The sequence below is a fragment of the Neopsephotus bourkii genome, unplaced genomic scaffold (genome assembly GCF_033783945.1).
Source record: "Neopsephotus bourkii isolate Nb327-2 ecotype Australia unplaced genomic scaffold, CSIRO-AGI_Nbou_v1 NB_234, whole genome shotgun sequence".
NCBI classification, from domain to species: Eukaryota; Metazoa; Chordata; class Aves; order Psittaciformes; family Psittacidae; genus Neopsephotus; species Neopsephotus bourkii.
The window spans coordinates 17894996-17918233 of record NW_026900744.1 but is presented as its reverse complement, the minus strand read 5'-3'; the positions used below and the strand labels follow the sequence as shown (position 1 = coordinate 17918233).

The window sequence follows — 23238 nt, the reverse complement described above, 5'->3', positions numbered from 1 at the left end:
GCCAGTTCCATTGCTCCTTACTGCCACGTCTGGGAGTCAAACAAGAGCATTTAGGTTAATACACTGCTCCAAACAGAAAAGGGAGACAGCAGCGCCTTTAAGAGAAGGCAAGACTGAGAAAGAAATGAACCTGTGCCTCTTCTCTGCCTTTGCCACTGCATGATCAGAGGCTTTGTGCAAGCCACTGTCACAGATGAGACTGTTTTTTCCCCTCTCACTCCCCAATGAGCTATTTTGCACTGCAGCCTGATGACAGCAGCAGGCATGTTGCACACGCTTGCTACTGGATTAAAAGAGGCTATGATAGGTACGCAGAGCCCTCCTTCACCTGAAAGGTTCATGAAGCAGGGAGCCCTGTGAGATCCTGAGGTCTTAGGAGAACAGGAACATTATCCCCTTGCACTGCAAATCAGCCAAGGAAGTTTCATAGTTGGTTTTCCTTCTCATAGTTTATTTTTTAAAGATGTAAAAAACCCTCACCTTTTCCCATTCCAAATATTTTTTCCTGTTGCTTGATGTTAAGAGGATGAATTCTCATTTTTTCCCTGCTGAGTAACAATGGCCATCCATTGGCGAGAGATAGACTTACGATACAAAAGATAACCTGAAGATTTTAAATTCTGGCAAGATCTTCTCAACTGAAATGGCTGGTTACCACGTGGAGCAGAGGAAAAAGTCTTGCTTTAGTCTGATCAACCATTTAAATTCATTTATCAAGACATTTAAGAATACCCAAATATGGCCTTGTAGTTGTACCGAGATAAGGATGAGAAGACCCTTGCCTCAGGAACCCATTTGCAGCTCACTCTGAAAGCAAAACGGAAGCAAACTATACTGTGATGATTCTTAGAAGGCTGCGGAGACTAGGGCTACCAGTGCCTCTCCAGAAGATGGAATACGGGCTCTGGTCTTTATGCCACAGATACTGCTATAATTCACTGCTTCCTATGTCTCAATTACATCTCCCTTATAGCCAACCCCCTTAGTTCCTCAACATTTAAAGCAGGTGACAGTCTCTGACCTCCTACAGATGCTCCACAAGAACTCTACACCCATGACAAGTGCAGCACATGGCCTCTGCACTGCTGAGGGTAAGGGAAACCCCTCCTGGAAAACAAGAGAGGAAGATCGTGTGAGGTTGGCCTCACAAAATCGCTTTGCAGGCAGTGGTGGGGACTGGCAGGAGGCAGGATGCAATTACCTCAGCTGGATGCCAGCCAGGACACTGAGGTTAATGCCACTGCCTGCACGCATGGATGCTGCCGACACATGAGATCGTTTCTTCAAGGCGAATGCTGCAGTGAATGCTTTACTTCACCCCCAGACAGCTCCATGTCTATGCTGGGTATTTCCGGCCTCCAAAGTGCAGCAAGAAAGGGAAGAGGACTACTGAGCAAGGAAGGAGTTAGATTTGCTTTTCCAATTATCCACTGTCATTATGACCTTCCATAGTTAAACAAAATTACCCTAAACAAACAAGACTCCAGCACTCAGGTCGAAAGCTGGCACCAGCAGCCATCCACACTTAACTGCTGAAGAGACCTGACAGATTGATATTAAATTTTCCCTTGACCATCATTTTCAATTCCCTCCAGCACTGAACTTCTTTTTAGCAACGAGGCATGTTCCCCCTCCTCTTCTACTAAATGCTTGAAAATTAATTAAAGAGGCTGTCTGGTCAGGCAGGGCTTTAAATTCCCTTTCTCAAAGAAAAAAACTACTCGCCCAACACTTCTCACAGGGACACAAGCACTGGAGACAAATCCATTCTGGAGCAGCTTCCAGCCAAGGGCTTTGTAAGCCATTCTTTCAAAAGAAGAAAATGAGAATAAAGACTCCAAGTGCCCACCACCTGCAACTGATTTTTGCAATGAGAGCTGTTAAGTGCTGGAACAGGTTTTTCCAGAAGGACTTAAAAATTTCCATTCCTTGCTCACAACTTGTTCAGTTGTGAGCATCTTCAAGCCCTGGAGAAACCCCATCCAACTTTGAGTCAAGCCCTGCTCTGGGCAGGGGGTTGGCACAGGGACTTCCAGAGGTCCTTCCCAAACTCAATCATTCTCTGACTCTAAAAAAAGGAAGGAAATCATTTGTTGAGGAAGCAACTAATTAAAAAAAGTTATTGGCCAAATGCTATTAATCCCCCCCCATCCCATTACAGTAAGTAATTATATGCAACTTCATATGCCAACTGCAAAGAATTACCTGAAGGAAAGAAAATTAAAGAGATTAAAATTAGGAGCGTACCACTTGTGACAAAGAGACCAAGACAAAAAAAAAATGCCTAACCCCCCCTTGTGTTTATGAGCTGCTGTGTTTCTAATTAGGGCCAGACACTAAATTTGCATTTTATCTTGATTGAAACAGAATGAAAACAGAAAAAAATAAAGGCAGCTGATGTTAAACTCTTTTCCCTGCTTAATTCATGGAGTAACCTTACAGCATGCAAAATAGCTGTTTTTTAGTTCTTCTTTTAAGATTGCAGCTTCATCAGAGTGATTTCAATTTAAAACACAGAGGACCTTCAAGTGAGGGAAGAGAATGAATGAGGTCACCTGCCAAGCAGCGGTTGTGTAGCACGGAGCTGTGGTACAACAGCAGCTATAAGCAGCAGTGGCTGATTGCAAAATAAATTAGTAAGCACTGATAAACAAGCCAGAGGCTGAGAGGAACCCACACATGGAACCAGAGGAAGCTGCATGAATGATGGCCACTGCTCCTTGCACCAGCCCAGCCTTCAAAGCTGGCTGGCTGGGAAGGATGCCCAGCAGTCATGCAGCACCAAATCCTCTGAAAATGCAGCTCAATGGCAATCAAGCTAGTGCTCAGCAGGATGTGTCAGACAGCTGCCATCAGGCAGAAGGAACCAATTTTGTCTCCTTCTGCCACAGTGACTCCGGTGATTAACAGAATGGAGACCATCAGGTAGCACCTTAGAGAAGGACACAAGCTAGTGTGCAGTCTTCTCTCTTCCCTCCTTACACTGACCAGCATAACAGAAACCAGCACACAGCACCTGGAGGCCAGCCACACCCCTTGGAGTTGAGCATCACATTTACTGTCAGTGGACAAGACTCTCCAGAAGCCAACAGCAATTTTGGTGTGCTCCACACCCTTCTAGCTTTGAAGGAACATGTGTATTCCCTATGGCCCCACTAGAAACTGGCAATCAGAACAGAACCTATCCCTAGTTCTGCTGTAAGCACTCATCCCTACTCTGTTCATATCCCCAAGAGCATCCTTATTTTTCTTTCAGCTGTGACCAAAGGATGTGAGAAGACCACATAATCCTGGGAAGATCATAATCAGGCTTTTAACACCTAGAGGACATGAGACACCTTTCATATGACATCATTTACAGTTCCTTGATGGGTGGACCAAGACTGCAGTAGGGCCTTGCTTTGCTGACATGGAGAGTGAAGTCCCTGCAGCAATCCCAGTCTCAGAGGTACAAGGGAGACACATACTGCAATGAATGAACACAGAGATTGTTTGCAAACCAAAACGCTTCCCACAGGTATCACTGTCTACATTGCACCTTTACCACCCACAGCTAGGAAAAGATGCTACACCCACCAATTCCACTTTCAAGCTTAAAGAGTTTTGGCAGCAATCCTCACAGCTCAGCATGACTGCTACTCACAAAGACCATCTGCACCTTCTTACCCATCCCCCACCATCCTGCTGACAAAGCAACATCGACTCAGCATCATGGTTTATTCCCCCTCCATATGTACAGTTAAGTTTATGCATGACCATTAAAAATAAGGCTACTTATATCATGGCTCTGAAACACATTACAAACCAACTCCATCCCCTCTCTTATTACAACATTCAAAAACACTTGGCTTCCATGGTGTGCAGAGAGGGGCAAACACAACCAGACCACATGAGCAATTAAGTGGTGCAGGCTTTGGTAACTGGATCTAGAAGCTTCCTCCTCTAGCTGAGATAGTCAAATACAGCCAGGTCAGTGGGAGGGACATTTTCACCACAATGTCTTGGTGAGGTCAGTTCAAGTCCCAGGCAACTGCAGGTCACCTCATCCCTGTACATTGCTGGTGGCAGGCAGCAGAGATGCACAGGCTCACATGGATGTGAAAGGACAACTTAATCCTCTCTTTTGGAGCTGCCCCTTTGGGTCAAAGCAGGTGCATATGGAGAGAAGGAAGGGGGGAAGCTGCCCTTCTCTTCTTGATGACCAGAGGACTTGAGTCTTCAGAGGTGTCAATCTGGGTGATGTTTCTCAACATTTAATACATCTAAAAAAATAATCAATAAATCAAAGGAACAAACAAACCATATTATTATGGGATCTCAAAGTGAATTGCTTGCATGTCCAGGTAAGGCTTAGACACTTTCTTTTTTTTCCAGAGGGATGAAGAACAGTCCAGATGAAAGTAACTGGGAGAATGTGCAACTGAGGACAGCCCTGTGTGGTCCTGTAAGCTCCCTTCCCAAGTTAATCTGTTCCTATATGCAACAAGAGAGAATCTTCAGCTTCTGTTTGTGGCTCAATAAATTTTATTATTCCTTTTAGTTTTTATTTAAAAGAATTTGTTTTCCTATCATAAAAATTAGACAACCATACCACCACCAGCAGCAGCAAAGTCTGTGGAGTTAATGTTGATGGCAGACAGGTCACTGGTGTTTCCAGTGTCTCAAAATGTCCTAAGCAGTCCATAAATGGAAAAAAAAACCCAAACATGATGGTTTTGCGGAGGAACGTCAAGGTGGTTTTGGTTTCTTGTCCTGCAGAGGATCCCAGATGAATACTGTAGCAGGACCAAGCACCTCATCCCTTGAGAGAAAACCCTTCATACCAGCTCCAGTACCTGATTAGTAGGGAAAAAGAGACATTTAAGATAGGAACTGATAACATTCATTATCTCCCTCATCAGCATATAGATCTCTATGACAAGACTGACCCTTCTGTTTCCATCCCTTACTCTTTATTCACCAGCATGCAATACTACACAAATCGGATAAGCACTTGGCAAGAATCCCAATTTGGTGTCTGCTTGCACTAGGATAAATTATGACATAAAGCAAAACCATCCACAGTTGCCTCATTTCCACTCATCCCAACCAACCAGCTATTGGAAGTTTTGTAACAGATGACAAAATCTCTGATCATCTAGTCCTCTGTGCTCACATTTCCGTTGTCCACACTAAGGTGGTGCAGCAGCCTCTGAAGGAATGGGCTAGAGACAGCAGAAGAAAAGTGACTGGGAGGGCTGTCACAGAAGGTATTAACCTGGTTTGGTTTTCCTGGGGAAAGCTTTAGAGCTTTAGCTCACGGGCACTGCCTGGCATGGCAATCTACCCCCAGACTGCAATTGGACCATCCCACCTTCCTCTGTGTGCTGCCAAAGGCAAATGGAAATACCAGGGTTCTGACAGCCCTGGCTGTTTCCACTTCTCTGTCTACCTTCTCTCATTAACAAGTAAAATGCATGAGCAGGACCTCTCCTCTCTAATCATTCTGTTGCTGCTGGATTCACTTTGAGACATCAAAAGCATCTGTGCATTTTGTCCGTTTTACTAAGAAGGAAGTGACCAAAGTAATAAGCAGCCAATTTAAAAGCCTGCTAAATAAATTGCATATGAACAAGAGGCTACAGCATCACATGTTGCAAAAGCAGGATTAACCAGGCCACTTGTGGCCTAAAAATCAGCTAAAATAAATAAATAAAGATATATTAAAAAATGACATGAATCAAAACACAGACCACTTGGGGCTCTCCCCATTTCGGCCTCTTTTTTCATGTTGACTTTTCCCAGTAATGTTTAGACCAGCAACTCTGGTCTGGCTCCAGAAAGCTGATACTGTCGCAGGGATGTGAGGGGAAATCAGGACGAGGACCCCAGCTTCAATCCAGCATGTAACTTAGCAAACAGCATGTAAACTGCTTCATAAGCAGCTACAGAAAGCTGGTAGGGCTCTGAGCTACAAGCTTATGGCACTAAACACCAAGCCTGAAATGCATGGTGGAGGTCAATGCTGCTGTGTACAGCTTGGGATGGTATTAGACCTGAGGTTCTCCAGAGGATCAGCACCAGCCTGGGTTTGGGCACTGATTTTATCTGGTTGTCTGATAGGCATGTAAAGAAGGGCAAAGTCTTTTCTATATTACTTGACATTTCATGGGTGGATAGAAATACACTGATGAGGCACTCAGGAAGACTTTTAATTCACACGCTGAAACCTGGCAAAATGCTGGCACAGGGAGGTCTGCTGCTTTCACAAAACCCTGTGCAGGCAGCTGCTGTCAGTTATAGCCAGTCTGGGCACCAGGAGTAAGCAAATCGAGGGAGCATTCCTCCTCATTTCAGACACTGCTCCAGCTGGCTGCACATCAGGAGCTCACCTTTCAGCTCCGCTGCACTCCACATTGGCAGCAGCAGCCAGAGGATGGGCTCTGGTTAACACCAACTGGTGAGTTAATACACAGCCTGCACTGCCCAAGAAACAGCCTGAGCCTGCAGGGATGCTTGTGCCAGACTCCCCATGCTACCAGGGCCCTCAAGGAGCAGTGGGATCATGGCAGGTGCCGGATGCCTGCCAGCAGCTTTTCTACACCTTGTTTTAACTGGGTTTCCTTGCTGGTGCACTGTCTGCTTGCTCCACCACATGCCACAGGCAAATACATCATTTAAATTACAGACTTTTACAGCTGGGATGACCTCCTTTAATGGTTTCTCCTGGCCACACCATTTTTCTGACCTTGCTCTTTACTAACAACAGATTCAAGTATTTAAAGAGGAGATGCATGAAATAACTTACCTTAATTGTACCTTGACTGTTAGCAGCAATCAGCACGTTGGACTCCTGGAATAAAAGAAGAGGCACTATCACAGTCTGCCAATGCAGACTTCCCCCCCCCACCCTGTCTTGGAAGCAGCAGCAGAGAGCAGCAGTTGTTTGTATCTTACACACTGGAAGTGTATCTAATTTCAAAGGGACTTAACTCTTCCCAATTCAAAGATGCTTTCGAGGCTGAAAGTCTTTATAAAAGTTGTATTTCCTAGAAGAATTAGAAAGCCATAATCCTCAGTGCTTCTACAGAGCTTTAAATCTCCACAGTAATTTACAAACATAAATCCTCACAGTCTCCTTGAGAAGTGGGCTAATGATAATAACAATAATTATATTAATCTTTTGGAAGCATGTGGACAAAGGTCTCCAGCACCCTAACTACATCAACTTATCACCACGACAAACCCTCTTTGTCTCTGTGACCACACAACCTCTCCCACAGCCAGGAGGTTTCAAACAGGTAAAATAAAAAAGATTAGAGAGCAATAGCAGATAAATGCAGTTTGGAAGGGAAGATAAACATAGAGGGCTCCAGCCCTGCTTCATGCAGAAAGGCAGCATCTATTTACCTCCTGCCAACTGATGATGTTGCATTTGGAGATATCCTAGTTGTCTGCAAATTAATGCTCTCCTGCATTAGTCAGGCAACCCCCAGGCAAAAACTCTGCTCTTCAGGCCACACTTCTGATATGACCAGCAAGTGCAGATGCACCCTCCCAAACCAAAATTGCTCAGACAGGGGGAAAACAACATTGTGCCAATAAACCTTAAGCATGCAAGGGCTGGAGTGCTGATAACAGCCTTGGGGGTGCTGAACGCCTGCTCCCAGACTGGTGTCCCACATGTGTCCTTGCACCAGCAGTTTCAAGTGTATGCTGTTGAACCTCCCACCATGAACTATCTCCCCTAAAGACAGCTATCGTTTCTCAGACACATTTTAAAATTTATCTCGCTGCTGCTATCCATCCCCAGACAAATTTGCTGCAATTATCCCATCACTTAACATATGCATTTTTAATAGACTCAGTGACTAGAATATGCCCTGCTCCAAAGGGAGCAGAAAGGCAGCTTGACCCAGCCCCAACAGGGTTGCACGCTGCCACATGGCTTGTGACTTTGCACAGCCACCAGATTTGAAGCAAAGGGAGAAAAACAGTTTTCAGCACAAAACCCCACTTATAAGGTAAAAGTAGCTTTGTGGTGGACCACTGGGCTAATTGTTATAGATAGATTTGTTCACCCTAGTACAATCATTAGGGGATTAGTTAAGACTTCTGATATTATCTCAATGATCCTCCAACTCAAAGCTCCTGAAAAGAAAGTATACCCTTGAAAGGAAGCATATACTTCAATTTCCATTAATTTGGTGACTAAAAATGTCTAATCCTGTGAACTGCTCAGCTTCTGATTAATAACATTAAAATAAAAAAACAGCAGGGGAAAGCAAATACAAATATCCTTTGGGGACTAAACCAGGGACCGTGATACCTGATAGGATTTTGGAAGCAAGGGAGAGGGACTGGCAGGTATACTGCAAGAGACTTGAACTGCGTAGCTGCTACAGGATTTGAATGATTCCTGTTTGCACTGTGAGTGATTGGTGATTTATCCTGCTGCTGCAGTCTGCTGGGGTACCACTGTAAATGAACTCTGGTTGAATGAACAGTTTTACCTGCTAAATAAAATAAAAATGCCAGAGGGTAATGTACTCTCACTCCTTGTTCTTCAGAAGCCACTGTGGGTTTTTTTTCAGCAGGGTCTGAGCTAATCACTGCTCTGCTGCTTTCACCCACAACTGTAAGATGCAAACGGGAGCAGACAGCAGCAAAATTAGCACCAGATCTGTCATCGAACAAACAGTGACTTGCTTATTAAGGCACTCTAGCACTGCTTCCCTAGGAACACAGCTAAGTAACTTGTTTTTAAGCCTCTAAAGAATCAATTCTCTTCCTTTCATGTTGCCTGTAAAACAGCCAATATATTCAACATATTAAACACCTAAGCAAGTCATGAAGTTGCTTACGTCTGTAGGTTTGTTACTTGTGACAGCCACGTGCAAGTCAAACCAATCTTTTTGCCAGGACATGCATTAATAGAGTCACCACATCCGCAAAAGATAACCACCATGAGCACTTAACTGGCAGAACACTGACTTCTCCTACTGCATCACTACAAGCATCTGTATCTCTCAGGCATAAACCCCAGGATATCACCATCCATTCTGGTTGCATGTTTTACTTTACCATAATCACTTGATGTTTCTATGCATGGCAAGAAGGCTGAGAAGCTGGCCTTCCTCAGCCCTCTTTCTGTTGTCTGCAGGAGGCACAAGCTCCAAAAGCAGAGGCAGGGGGCATGTTCGAGGCCCACCCTGACCACGTGGCCCTACTCTGAAGAACTCAGTTATTAAAATGACTCTTCTATGCATGCACCTCCTCCTATGAGTGGTTAGCATCTGTAGCCCTTTTTAACAGGCAGAAGGTGGCAGCTGCCTCTGCTAAAAGAAGGTTCAAGAAAAGAATTAACACACCCATACACACACCCCACAGCCACCCCAAGAATCAAGAGACGAGAGTTTACTGCCTGGCAAGCAATGGCATTTTTTTCCATGCAGTTACTAATCTCAAGTATTACTGAACCCCGGTGGAAAGCCACCAACCTGTGTAACTTGGCAACCTCTCCTCTACACATCAGGGCAGATAAGGAGCAATCAGTGGACATGTGACGAAGTACACTCAGGTCCCCTGCAATGAGGTAACATGGCATCTCAAACAAGCTGGGGACAGCTATAAAATTGACAGGGAATAGTTTAAGAGTTTTGGTCCTGTTAAATCAGTAGAAAAGAGTAAGCACTCTAAGGATGTCAACAGTATGCATTTTCTTACCTCTTGGCATTACATATGAATTTAGAGAGATTGACAAATGTAGGTGCATCTCAGGACTCATGTTGAGATTAATATAGTGTGCAGGTACAGAACTGCTCTAAGATGTTCCAGGGCTAAGTCCTGTACTAAGACTTATGAACAGCCTTCCACATGTGCTGACTTTTTCCTTGATTGCAGAGACAGCATTATGGGAAATCTGAAGGACAGTTCCTTGACACTGGAAAATACTCTACCACTTTGTTATTGCGTGCACATGTATTCACGCAGAGGTTGTGTTAGGCAAAATGAACTTACAAATCAAAGACAGAGCAGACAGAATCACCCTTGTCCTGAACCTGACACATCCCTGTTCTCTTGGATGAGGCATCGGATGAACATGACTAGTCCATCCACAGGAACTTCAGAGCATTTGCCCTTGGGGCTTGAAGGGACTTTCATTGATTGCACCAAAATAAGAAATTTCTGCAGTACATTCCTGATGGCAAAGAAAAACAAAATCAAATTTAGGACCTCCCTGAATATATGAGATACCTGCTACATTCATCATTCGAGGGAATTATTCATCTGGTGACAGCTGGGTTTTTGAAGCACACTGATTTTCTTCTCTTCTAGATGAGCCCTCTATTTGGATGGCCCTGGGGAAACAATTTGTACAGAGAAGGGAGGGAGAGGAAGGAAAGTCTGGCTGACTGCTGGTATTCATCCAAAAGCAGTTGGTGTTAAGAGAATCAGAAATGCTCTGGATGTTTTGTAAAGCTTGAGGAAACTCAGCTGAACAACTGAAAAGTTATCAGAGCTGCTTCAGTGTGACAGTGAGTAGAACACAGCTGAGGTTGTAGCTCTTCCTTCTTTACACCTTTGTGCAAGAAAACACTGGGGAGGTGGGGTGCAGGACTAAATAAACATCACCCCAGATGGACAGCTGCTAAAACTATGCACACCTCTCCTTGGAGGAACATGTGTTGATATCCAAGCAGAATCTACTCTATGGAGCAATGGAAAAATCCAGACAGACCCTCTAGCTAAGCTGTAAACCCATGCTCCCAGTAGCTGCAAGAGTTACCTCTACCCATACCTCTTCATTGTGGACACCTGCCTGCAGCCACAATACTCCAGGAATTAAGCACCCCTCTCACCACTGCGCTTGTGAAAAATCACAGCTGAATATTCTATTGTCTTCCTTCCCTGTGATGGAGAGCCTGCCCCAAAGGGGCTCAAAACAGGCAAGATGTGCACAAATCACCTACATTTCACCTGCAGCCCACTGCCCTGGACTTTACGAGAGCAGACTTTGGCCTCTTCAGGAACCTGCTCAGTAAGGTTCCATGGGATATAGCCTAGAGGGCAGGGGGTCCCAAGACTTGGTTGATATTCAAGGAACTCCTGCTACAAGCTCAGGAGTACTGTGTCCTGACTAGAAGGAAGTGCAGCAGGAAGGCCAGGAGACCTCCACGAGTCCTGCACCTGGGCAGGAACAACCCCAGGTTCCAGTATAGGTTGGGGAACGACCTGTTAGAGAGCAGTGTGGGGGGGAGGGACCTGGGGGTCCTAATGGACGACAGGATGACCATGAGCTGACACTGTGCCTTTGTGGCCAAGAAGGCCAATGGCATCCTGGGGTGTATTAGGAGGGGAGTGGTTAGTAGGTCGAGAGAGGTCCTCCTTCCCCTCTACTCTGCCCTGGTGAGACCGCATCTGGAATATTGTGTCCAGTTCTGGGCCCCTCAGTTCAAGAAGGACAGGGACCTGCTGAAGAGAGTCCAGTGCAGGGCAACTAAGATGATTAAGGGAGTGGAGCATCTCCCTTATGAGGAAACACTGAAGGAGCTGGGTCTCTACAGTTTGGAGAAGAGGAGATTGAGGGGTGACCTTATTAGTGTACACAAATATATAAAGGGGGAGTGTCACGAGGATGGAGCCAGGCTCTTCTCAGTGGCAAACAATGATAGGACAAGGGGTAATGGGTACAAACTGGAACACAAGAGGTTCCACTTAAACTTGAGAAGAAACTTCTCAGTGAGGGTGACAGAACACTGGAACAGGCTGCCCAGGGAGGTTGTGGAGTCTCCTTCTCTGGAGACATTCAAAACCCACCTGGACACATTCCTGTGCAACCTTATCTAGGTGTTCCTGCTCCGGCAGGGGATTGGACTAGATGATCTTTTGAGGTCCCTTCCAATCTCTAACATACTGTGATACTGTGAATGGGTAAGGAGCCGCTGAGGAAACTTGGAGGGGAAAAAAGAGGCTTATAAAAGGTGGAAGCAAGGATAGGCGGCCTGGGAAAAATACAAGGATTTGTCCGTGAAGATAAGGAGCAGGTTAGGAAAGCTAAGGCTCAATTAGGATTAAACTTGGCTAGGGATGTGAAAGATAACAGGAAGGGATTTTATAGGTACACTGTGAATAAAAGACAGACTAGGAACAATGTGGGCCCTCTCCAGAAGCTATCAGGAGAACTGGCTACCCTGGGTTTGGAGAAGGCTGAGGTGCTTAATAACTTCTTTCCCTAAGTCTTCACTTCCAGATGCTCTGTCCACACTACCCAAGTCTTGGAAAGCAGATGCAGGGACTGTGAGAATGAAGACCTTAGGCCCACTGTAGGAGAGGATCAGGCTAAAGACCATCTTAAGAACCTCAACATGCACAAGTTCATGGGATCTGATGAAATCCATCCACGGGCCCAGAAGGAGCTGGCTAATGAAGTTGCTAAGCCACTGGCCATCATATATGAAAAATCATAGCAGTCAGGTGAAGTTCCCGATGACTGGAAAAAGGGAAATATAAGCCCCATTTTCATGAAGGGGAAAATGGATGACCTGGGGAACTACAGACCAGTGAGTCTCCCCTCTGTGCCTGGCAAAATCTTGGAGCAGATTCTCCTGGAAGGCATGCTAAGGCACATGAAAAACAACAAGGTGCTTGGTGACAGCCCGCATGGCTTCACTAAGGGGAAATCCTGCCTGACCAATTTGGTGGCCTTCTGTGATAGGGCTGGGAAACTGATGGACAGGGGTAGAGCAGTTGATGTCATCTATGTGGACGTGTGCAAAGAGTTCAACACTGTCTCACACAACATCCTTGTCTCTAAATTGGAGAGACATCAATTTGATAGGTGGAGCACTCGGTGGAAAAAGAACTGGCTGGAGGGCTGCACACAAAGAATTGGGGTCAATGGGTCAATGTCCAGCTGGAGACCAGTAACAAGGGGTGTCCCTCAGGGATTGGTGTTGGGACTGGTCTTGTTCAACATCTTCGTTGCTGACATGGACAGTGGGATTGAGTGCGCCCTCAGCAAGTTTGCTGATGACACCAAGCTGTGTGGTTCAGTTGATATGCTGGAGGGAAGGAATGCCATCCAGAGGGACCTTGACACGCTTGTGAGGTGGGCTGATGCCAACCTTATGAAGTTTAACCATGACAAGTGCAAGGTCCTACACCTGGGTCGGAGCAATCCCAGGCACAGCTACAGGCTGGGCAGAGAAGAGATTCAGAGCAGCCCTGCGGAGAAGGACTTGGGGGTGCTGGTCGATGAGAAAATGAATATGAGCCGCTGCAGTGTGCACTCGCAGCCCAGAAAGCCAACTGCATCCTGGGCTGCATCAAAAGGAGTGTGACCAGCAGGTCGAAGGAGGTGATCCTGCCCCTCTACTGTGCTCTTGCGAGACCTCACTTGGAGTACTGTGTGCAGTTCTGGTGTCCTCAACATAAAAAGGACATGGATCTGTTGGAACAAGTCCAGAGGAGGCCACGAGGATGATCAGGGGACTGGCGCACCTCCCATATGAAGACAGGCTGAGAAAGTTGGGGCTGTTCAGCCTGGAGAAGAGAAGGCTGCGTGGAGACCTCATAGCAGCCTTCCAGTATCTGGAGGGGGCCTATAAGGATGCTGGGGAGGGACTCTTCATTAGGGACTGTAGTGACAGGACCAGGGGTAATGGGTTCAAACTTAAACAGGGGAAGTTTAGACTGGATATGAGGAGGAAGTTCTTTACTGTGAGGGTGGTGAGGCACTGGAATGGGTTGCCCAAGGAAGCTGTGAATGCTTCATCCCTGGGGGTGTTCAAGGCTAGGTTGGACAGAGCCTTGGGTAACATGGTTTAGTGTGAGGTATCCCTGCCCATGGCAGGGGGGTTGGAACTAGATGATCTTAAGGTCCTTTCCAACCTTAACTATTCTGATTCTATGATTTCTGCCCCCTGCCTTTAACGTAACCTTTGTGAGACCATTATTCCACATATACCAGGTCCTTAAAGTGAAATTCAGAAGCTCACATGGAAGGAAAATTTGGAGCATGCTCTACACAAGAGGAGGAGCCTGGACACTGGCTTTGAAACATCTCAGTTCCCTTGTTGGGAGCAAAACTGTGAATCAGAACATTTCTATGTGAACATAACCTACACTTCTATAGTCTGTAAATCCAGTAGTTTTGAGAAAGCTAGTCTTACCAGGAACAGAGTCAGAGTACTTGAAGGTTGGGAGCTCCAGGGGATAGCTAACAACCACAGCTTTGACCACGGAAGCCAACATGTAAAAGCTGCAGCAGCACTCCTCCATGCTGTTAGCCCAACAAAACTGGTCTTTAAACAAACTTATCAATTGTGTTTCTTGCAAGGAAGAAAATTTGGCTAATGGAAAAGTGATACAACACGGACTTCTACTTTGACACTCACTCCTAAATTCTAGAGATGCCAGCAATAATGGAAGGGGCTGAAAAAATTGTTCTTTAGGATTATAAATATGCCAGTGTTGAAGCAAGATGTGTCTCCAAGTTACATGTGTGCATGTTCAAGTGATGGACTGGAAACTGTATTTAAGACTTTCACCATATTATGAACAATTACAGGCCATGAAGCTTGTGCCTCTTTTTTATCCCTCATTCTCTGCACAAATAAAGCATATTCGCCTCAAACTTCCAGCGCAGTCATCAAGATAAGCATGAATTTCTGGATTTTCAGCTAGGTTTGTTCTATAGATTCACAGTTAGGATCCTTAAAGATCTTATCTTAAATTAACAACTTCTCACCTTCCCACCCCAGCAGACATTTTTGCTAACAAATGGCTGGTTTGTCAGCAATTCTCTTTCAAGCAGACGGACTCATTGCCATGAACAACCTCACAGCCCTGAACACTTGCTCAAAGAGACTGAAGCCTAATTAAAAGCAAAGTTGTTGATACAATGGGAAAATACACTGGGTGAGAAAGCTTGCACTGAAGTGGCCATTGTCTTATGTTATATATAGGCAGAATAAAAGCACGTAATTTCACTACATGTAGTGCTGTTCGTACAGAAAGCCCCTTCTTTAAGTAACCACACAGTTTTTACTAAAGATGGCAACTATTAGTCAGGTGCTAGCAGAACATCTGCAAGACATTTCACCAAAGCTTTTCCCATTGACAACACATGCAAAGTCTTTTCATACAAAGTATGTGAAATCAGTTCCCCAAAAGACCACCGCTGCTTGACTTCATCTTGTAATTACCAGATTCTAATGGCTTTTCACTTAAATTCCCCTTAGACCTGGTTATTTTCTTGCTGTATGACTCAAGTCAGCTTTTGTTTTCAAAAGAAAATTACAAATTCTAACCTAGGAATCACAATAAACCTCCAGTGTACAAAAATCAAGAGGTTTTTAAAAGCTAAACTGGTAGATTAAATCTCTTCCCAGCAGGGCAATGTGCTGCACACAGAATTTTGTTTTCTTTTTACCACTGCTGCGATACACCGTTATCAGTGAAGGGGTGCATGGTGGGACAGCTAAAATGGCGCACAACCCTCTACCTCCATGTGTGCCAGAATTTACTTTATATGCCATCACACTCACCTAACATTAATCCCTTTTGAAGCATTTTAAGGGAGTATTACCTATACTGTGAACATCAGGCCCAAACAGAAATTAGCTACTTCTTTAGACCCATCACTTCTTTAAAGAATGAAGTCTTACATACAAAATATATTGTACCAAGACTTCAGGAGCAGCCAGCTCTAGGTTTTCAACCTAGAACAGAACTCATATGCCTAAACCATGTCTTTTAATTCTTAGAAACTGCATTTCTATCTCATTCTGAAGGTAACTCCTTTGTACACACAGAAATAAGCCTCCTTAGGCTTATCTCCCCCACCCCAAGCAACAACTCAGTATCTATTGAGTTGAAAAAGGTCTTGCCTGTGCTTCCTTCTAGATCCAGCTGCAAATACACAATCTTTTGAGTTTTTAAGTTTATAAATGCTACACAGTAGCACCCACATAACAAAGATATTTTCTTAACACACTAACCCACAAATTTACAGATGACAGCACTCCTTTGGCTTGCTTTGTATAGAAAGGCTTGACTACAACTATATGCACAGGCATATAGTTTCTTCTCGTAAGAATTCACTGACACACTATAAAGGGGAAAAAAGCTTTCAAACAAATTAGTGTTTTCATCACCCTACCTCACACATAATCTGCATCTTCTGCACAAGATAAAGCATGTCTTGCTAGGAAATGTGCTCAGGGAGAAATCCAGCACCTCACCTCCTTCTTCTTCAGTTCCAGACCTTAAACTCTGTACCAGGGATGCTTTTATCAAAATGCTTCCACATCTGCTATTTTCGAACCGTGACTCTCAATACATGAATATATCGCTCTTTCCTGCTCCCTGAAGAAGCAGTGTTCTCATTTTCAGATTTTACATTTAATGCATTTTTCTACTTCTATTCAGACCAAGCTCAGCACAAGAAGATGCTGTATAACTGGAAGCTTATTTGTTATCATATAAACCCAGGTCTCTGTATTCACAGCACATGGGTGCCCAGAGGAAAGCAGCCCAAGGCTTGCTCCAATGACACACTCAAATAAGTAGTAAGCTATCTCTCAGCCAAGTGAGAAATCACTTTTTAGTGATTTAGCATAGCATGACCTTTCTTTTCAGCATGCAGCTCTCAAGAAAACAAGATCAACAAGGCAACTAGACCAGGCTAGAAGAAAACAGAAGTACGCATGCGTACAGTGCTGCACACAGACACCAATTTGTTTGTTTCTGCAGTCTTCTCAATTCAGGATTGAAATAGAGGCCATGACTGATGAAAAGCGGGCAGAGAAAGTTCTGCAAAGGCAGAAGAGCCAGCCAGCAAAGCCCACCCCAGGACTTTTTGATACATTACACACAACTGCCTCTATATTTTTGTCATTTTGGAACAAAAGCGGTTTTGATGGGCACCTAATTTATTTAGAATTAAAAATAACTTGCCATACATTTTTCTGCATCTTTTCTGCAAAGCAAAGCAGACAGCTTTAACAGCTGTTGCACACTCCCCATAAGGTAAGGTAGGGACACGTGTTAAAAACAAATTATGCTGGCATTAACTCTCCTCCTACCAAGGGCAAGTCTTCTCTTCCTCTGTATGTGGGAATATTAAGCTTCACTGCCCATCTAACTGTCACAAGGTCTCTACTACTTTTGCTATGGTTGTATATTCAGACACTTCCCATAAACAATATGCACAAGACCTTGAAAAAAGCAGCAGCAGTATATAAATACAGCTTGCAATAAGCCTACAAAAAAAGGATACATAAACATGCAACATATCAGCATCAATATTGCAAAACCACAGGAAATGGCTAGGCATTAGTTTAGTGAAAACAGCTTTTAGCATCTATTTTCTTGATACTTAAAGCTTCCTAATATTCATTTGGCAATTCTACATAATGCAGTGATGTAGATTGCTTGACAACTCCACAATCCAAGACTTGCATTCCTACCACTGATATATTCCTCTTTTCTACTGTTTGTTGCAGTCAGTCATTACATCACGCTAGAGATGATGAATTTAATCTCCCCCCCCCCCCAAGTCATGCTGCCCTGCCCACCACTGCTGTATGTAGCTAACCTAAGCCCATTGCTTATGCCTCCTTTCCAAACTCACAACAGAAACAAAATGCGTGATCTGAAGAATTGGCCACCAACCCACATGAGAGCATTCAGAAATGGGACCTAAATCTGGTAGGTTTAGATTTTGATTTTGCGCAGACCAATGGCAAACCATCAGGGATCAGAAACATAAACAGAAATCAGCAGAATATGAAAAACCTTTTCAGTCCAGCTACCATGAATTAGACAGACAAGCAATACACCTTACAAGCAGAGCCTACCGTAACTGCTACACAGCCCAGTCCTGAAGCACAGCAAGGACCACCCCTCCCAGCTGCTGCACTGGGAAGGAACGGATGCTGGTGGGAAACTCCTGCAAGATGCTAAAAGACATCCTTTCCTGTGCCTCCCAGCTCCTCGGTCCTCTTTAATTTAAAACACACTCCTTGTCCTACTGTGAAAAGCAAACTTCCATTTGTTTATTAAGTAGTTGGTTCTCTTATGCCTCTCTCACACTCATGATGTGTTTCTCCCATCCCTTTTACCTTCTCTGTTCTTCTTCCTTCTCCTTTTTGCCAAGTCAGTGCTTTGTCTTCCAGCTCAACTGTATCCAACACGCCTCTGTTGCTCACTTCCCTCTTTCAAATCTTCACACTTGAGTCCGCTATTTCCTATCTCGTGCAAGAATGCTTTTGTCTTTCCCAAACCATCTGTCCCACATCCTTTGGGGGTTCTGTATTTGCGAGATCATTGTCCCTTGCATGTCATCTCTCATCAAAACCCTACTTTCAGCACTTGTTCTTGAGTTTCAACTGCCTCTTCTACAGTACTATACACACCTTCCCATGTCCTTCTCCCTCCCCTTGTAAATCCACCTTTGAAAATTCTACTTACAGAACAGCTCCCTTTTCTTTCCAACCCTTCTGCTTCCAGCATATTAGCACTGGCACAAGATAGGCACACCTTCCTTGGATTCAGAAAGGAAACAGATGACAGTTAACCTTCCACTTTGGTCCCAGTATCCAATCAACCAACTCTATCTGCTCCCGCAGGCAGCCTTGTCTTCTCAGCTCTGTACTTGTAGGTCCCTGAACTCATTACTGCACTGCTCCTCTGGTCCCTGCCTGGGCTATCAACTACAGCTCATTCCCACATCTGCCTAGATAAAAACTAGAGGATAGAAGAACACAGGGAGACAGAAAGCTTACAGTTAGAGACTGAAACACCATGTTATTTTGTGGCAACAAGCTGCTGATGGGCCAGGAGCTTTCGGCAAGAGAAGGTGATCCACATCAGCAGCCTTGCAGGTGCGCACATTCCCCAGATACCCTTTCTTTCATACCTTTTCCAAATACACAATAGCTAATACCACATGTCAGATGCCAGTGAAGCACACTCCTCTCTAGAAGGCTGACAAATGGTTTCCAAGCTGGGCCAAGAGGGATCACTGCTAGATGACACATCTCCTGTGCTCTATGAAGCACAATGCACCATTGATGCTGCCAGTGACTTCCCTGAAGCTCAGACCCTGTTATTAAATCAGTCCCTACATATAAATGCTATGAAATAATCTATTAGCTGGTCCAGCTCCTGCCTCCCTTCCTCTCCCAGTGGCATTAGTTTCAGTCTCTAAATAGCTGAATGATACAGGCTTAAAACTGACCCAACCACGCTGACATTAATATTTTAAATTATTAAGTCTTAGCTCTCTAATGCCAATAAATCATTTATATGTGCACTTTTAATTAACAGTCCAATCAGTAAAAACAATTTAGCATTCACACAGCAGATTTTATCAGAGGAACCAAAGACACATTACAACATTAATTGAGTGTAACAAATGCCATGGTGAGGTAGCTAAGTATTATCCTACTTTGACATGTGGGGAAACTGAGGTAACACAGTGAGTGGATTTGGCCGAGGTTAATCCAGATGTTCACAATGAAGTGCTGAAGGGGAAAAAGCAGGGAGAAATACCACTGAGATATAACTCTCCTAATAAGCATTCCTCTCCTGAACTGCAGTATTTACTTATTTGCTGATGAGAAATCTGTTCCAGCCCTGCTCCTCCCCCTAAAAGAGTAGGGAGAGGCACAAACCACTGTCATCAGGCATGCTAAAAATCAACCCTAAACTTCAACAGCCTGCCAGGTGAAGCTCATCACCCTGGGTGGAACATGACACCCAGCCAAGTGTTTTGAAGAACACTTAATGATCCTTCCCATCCCATGGCTCACACGCATCTAAACACATTGGATAAAGGACACTTAACTAGAAGTTGTAGGTCCTAGACCTGTACGAGTGTCTGGTATCTCCCAAGCACTTCAGTAACTCGTCTAACCCCTGGGGAGTTTTGCACCAGGCTCTCATGCCCAGAGCACAGGAGAAGAGCAAGAAATTCCTGAATGACTCTGCTCACAACATGCTGAACAGTTATGAATCCTGGAAAACACCAGGTGTCCCAATATCCTCACTCTCCTACAAACCTATAGTTTAACCAGTCTTTCAGGCCATGCAGAGACTGAAATGCATGGCCTGAATTTCACCTATCACCTCCTTCTCTCCACATCCAAGAGATGACTCTCACAGTGGTCCCAGACAGTGGCAGCACTCACACAACCAGCTCAGAGGACATGCTCCTCTGTGCCCCCAAACTGCAGTTTTAGATCCAGAAGTTTTGCTTCCCCTATGTGGTAGAGAAAAACATTTCTGATTCCTAGGACTGAAGCTATTGCTGACAGCCAAATTGATTTGCCCAAACTATCAGGGATCGTTTTTTTGACAGTGCCTGGCAGTCATCAAGAATTCAGCCAAGCGGCCTACACTGGGCCAAGTCCAGCCTTGTTGGCTTTTTTTGTTCCAAAATCGTGAATTGTGCTCCGTATGAAAATTACATTACACTTGGAAACACTTTAGGTTTCCCAATTATCATGTGATGAAATGTTTCAGACACAGATAATGCCTACTGTGAGTCCCTTTAATCCAAGCGCATGTCTTTCACAAAGCTGGAGAGATTTTCAAAAACTCACTGAAACCAAGAAAAGATCATCTCCTCAACATCTTTGGCAACTGGACCTCTATGCTTAAAGGACCCAAGTATCAATGTGAAATCTGTCTCATGATGGCAGGATGGATAGCGTTCCTTCTCCAAGCAGAAGGACATACAAAGTGTTGCTTAGAGACTCACAAAGTCACCAGCTCCTGCATGGCTCCCAAGCTGAGACATAGAGTGCACAAATATTACATAGCACGGAATTCACCTCATTAATACAAAAGAGAGAAAGGCCTGACTAATACTAAGGTATTAAAGCTACTGTAGGCTTAAGACAGAGCAGATAAAGCCCCAAGCTAACCTCTGGAGAAAGAGGTCTTGCAGAAGTGTAACTGGTGGGAACTCATGCTGGCCAGTGGTAGTGGCACAGGCTGGAAAGAAAAACCTTGCTAAACTCCTCACATGACACCATTCCCTCAAAGCAAAAGTGGAAGAAAGATAATGTATTAGAACCACAGATAGTGGCAATCAACATAGAAGAATGTGTTAATCACAGGAGATGTCAGGAATGACAAAGGGAGCCAAGCCAAGTTTGGCTGTCTGGGTCAGCAAGAGGGCAATGCTTTGGCAGGAACTCATGAAATGGCTGATGGACTGAGAGAATCAATTTGTTTAAAATTGGTAATGGATTCATACACTGCTACTCTTAATTTTATGCAGTTTGGTTGTCAACTCTTTGGGGAAGGGACCTGTCACTCGCTGTCTCTTTGGACAACACCCAGTGTGGTGGGTTGACCCTGGTTGGATGCCAGCTGTCCATCAAAGCTGCTCTATCACTCCTCCTCAGCTGGACAGGGGAGAGAAAAAGCTAACAAAAGGCTCATGGGTCAAGATAAGGCAGGGAAAAATCGTTCATCAATTACCATCATGGGCAAAACAGACTTGACTTGGGAAAATTGATTTATTTTATTGCCAATTAGAAGCGTGAGTAGAGTCATGAGAAATAGAATCCAAATCTTGAAACACCGTCTCCCCACCCCTCCCTTCTTCCTGGGCTTAACTTTATTCCTGAAATCTCTACCTCTTTCCCCCTGCAGTGCGGGGAGCTGGGGAATGGGGATTTTGGTTGTTCATCACACATTGTTTCTGCTGCTCCTTCCTCCTGAGGAGAACAACTCCTCACACTCTTCCCCTGCTCCAGCACAGGGTCCCTCGCATGGGAGACAGTCCTCCATGAACTTCTCCAATGCAAGTCCTTCCCATGGACTGTAATTCTTCACTAACTGCTCCAGCACAGATGCCCTATGGGGTCACCACTCCTGCCAGGAAACCTGCTCCAGTGTGGGCTCCTGTCTCCATGGGGCCACATGTCCTCCCCAGGAGCCTATCTAGTGTAGGCTTCCCACAGGGTCACAGCCTCCTTCGGGCATTCACCTGCTTTGGTATGGGGTCCTCCACAAGCTGCAGGTGGATCTCTGTTCCACCATGGACCTCCATAGGCTGCAGAGGACAGCCTGCCTCACCATAGTCTTCACCACAGGCTGCAGGGGAATCTCTGCTTTGGCACTTGGCGCACCTCCTCCCCTCCTTCTTCACTGCCTTGGTGCCTGCAGAGCTGTTTCTCTCACATTCTCACTCCTCCCTGTTGCAGTTTTTGTTTCCCTTCTGCTTAAATATGTTACCACAGAGGCACTACCACCATCAGTGATGGGCTCAGCCTTGGTCAGCAATGGATCCATTTTGAAGCCAGCTGGCTCTACAGACACAGAGGAAGCTTCCCATGGAAACCATCCCTGTAGCACCCCCAGCTCCCAAAACCTTGCCATGCAAACCCAATACACCTACTAAATTGGATCTCCCTCCTGCTGATTGTAGCTTCTTTGCACCGTCTTAATGAAAATCACTTGCATCTCTAAGACTGTCCTGAGAGAGATGCAAAAAAGCATCACATTAAAGCAACCAGAATTCTGACATTTAATTTATGTGCGTTAACTGTAGTAACATTCCTTGAACATACCCATACATTTTTAAAGTGGGATTACACTACCAAACCAAGGCCAAGCCCTCCTACTACAGTATTCTGAACCAACCAACTTTGAAAGTTCTGGACATATGTCAAAAAGCTGACTGTTTTGTTAACAGGACTTTGAATAACATTGTAGGGGGGCCTTGAGTGCTCAGGATTTGCAAAACACATTAACTATTCTGAATGCTTTACTCATGCCAGCTGGAAAAGTAGTATGATGGTTTCACTGCATCTGCAAGCCTTCTAATTGTGTTACTAGCTGGGCCAGAAGTCTGGCAACGATGAAAATCAAAGCCTTCATTTCTCTTTAAGGCAGGATTTTTATATTTACTAGCAACAGGAACAGAGTCACGGCCTAAGTGTCAGCACTGAGGATGCTGTCTGAGGGGATGGGAATGACAGCACACATAGATGCTGCATCTCCAGCTAAGGCTGCAGGCAGGGAGGATAGGGGATTACACATCTGCGTGGTTAGCAGAGATATGGCAAGAGGAGCGGAAATGAAGCACAGCAGGAGAGCAAATATATCTCATCCCTGGAGGCTGCTTCCACCCAGAGGGCAACAAACTGCTTGGTGCTAAGAAGAGAAGTCAGAGCACCTGTCTGCAAGGTGGCCCAACTTGTGACTGTGTAAGCCACTACAGGATATATATATTTC

General features: G+C 44.8%; 1 protein-coding gene across 2 annotated transcripts in view; it reads right to left on the bottom strand.

Moving 5' to 3' along the window:
• Positions 1-3703: 3703 nt before the first annotated feature.
• Positions 3704-23238, bottom strand: part of COP1 (COP1 E3 ubiquitin ligase) — a 133105-nt gene continuing 113570 nt past the window's right edge. For both annotated transcript variants that reach the window (XM_061345660.1, XM_061345661.1), the window contains exons 19-20: positions 6788-6832; positions 3704-4835 (exon numbers count right to left, since the gene is read on the bottom strand). In XM_061345660.1, coding sequence (XP_061201644.1) covers positions 4818-4835; positions 6788-6832 — 63 coding nt within the window. In that variant the 3' untranslated portion in view covers positions 3704-4817. The remainder of the gene's footprint in view (positions 4836-6787; positions 6833-23238) is intronic.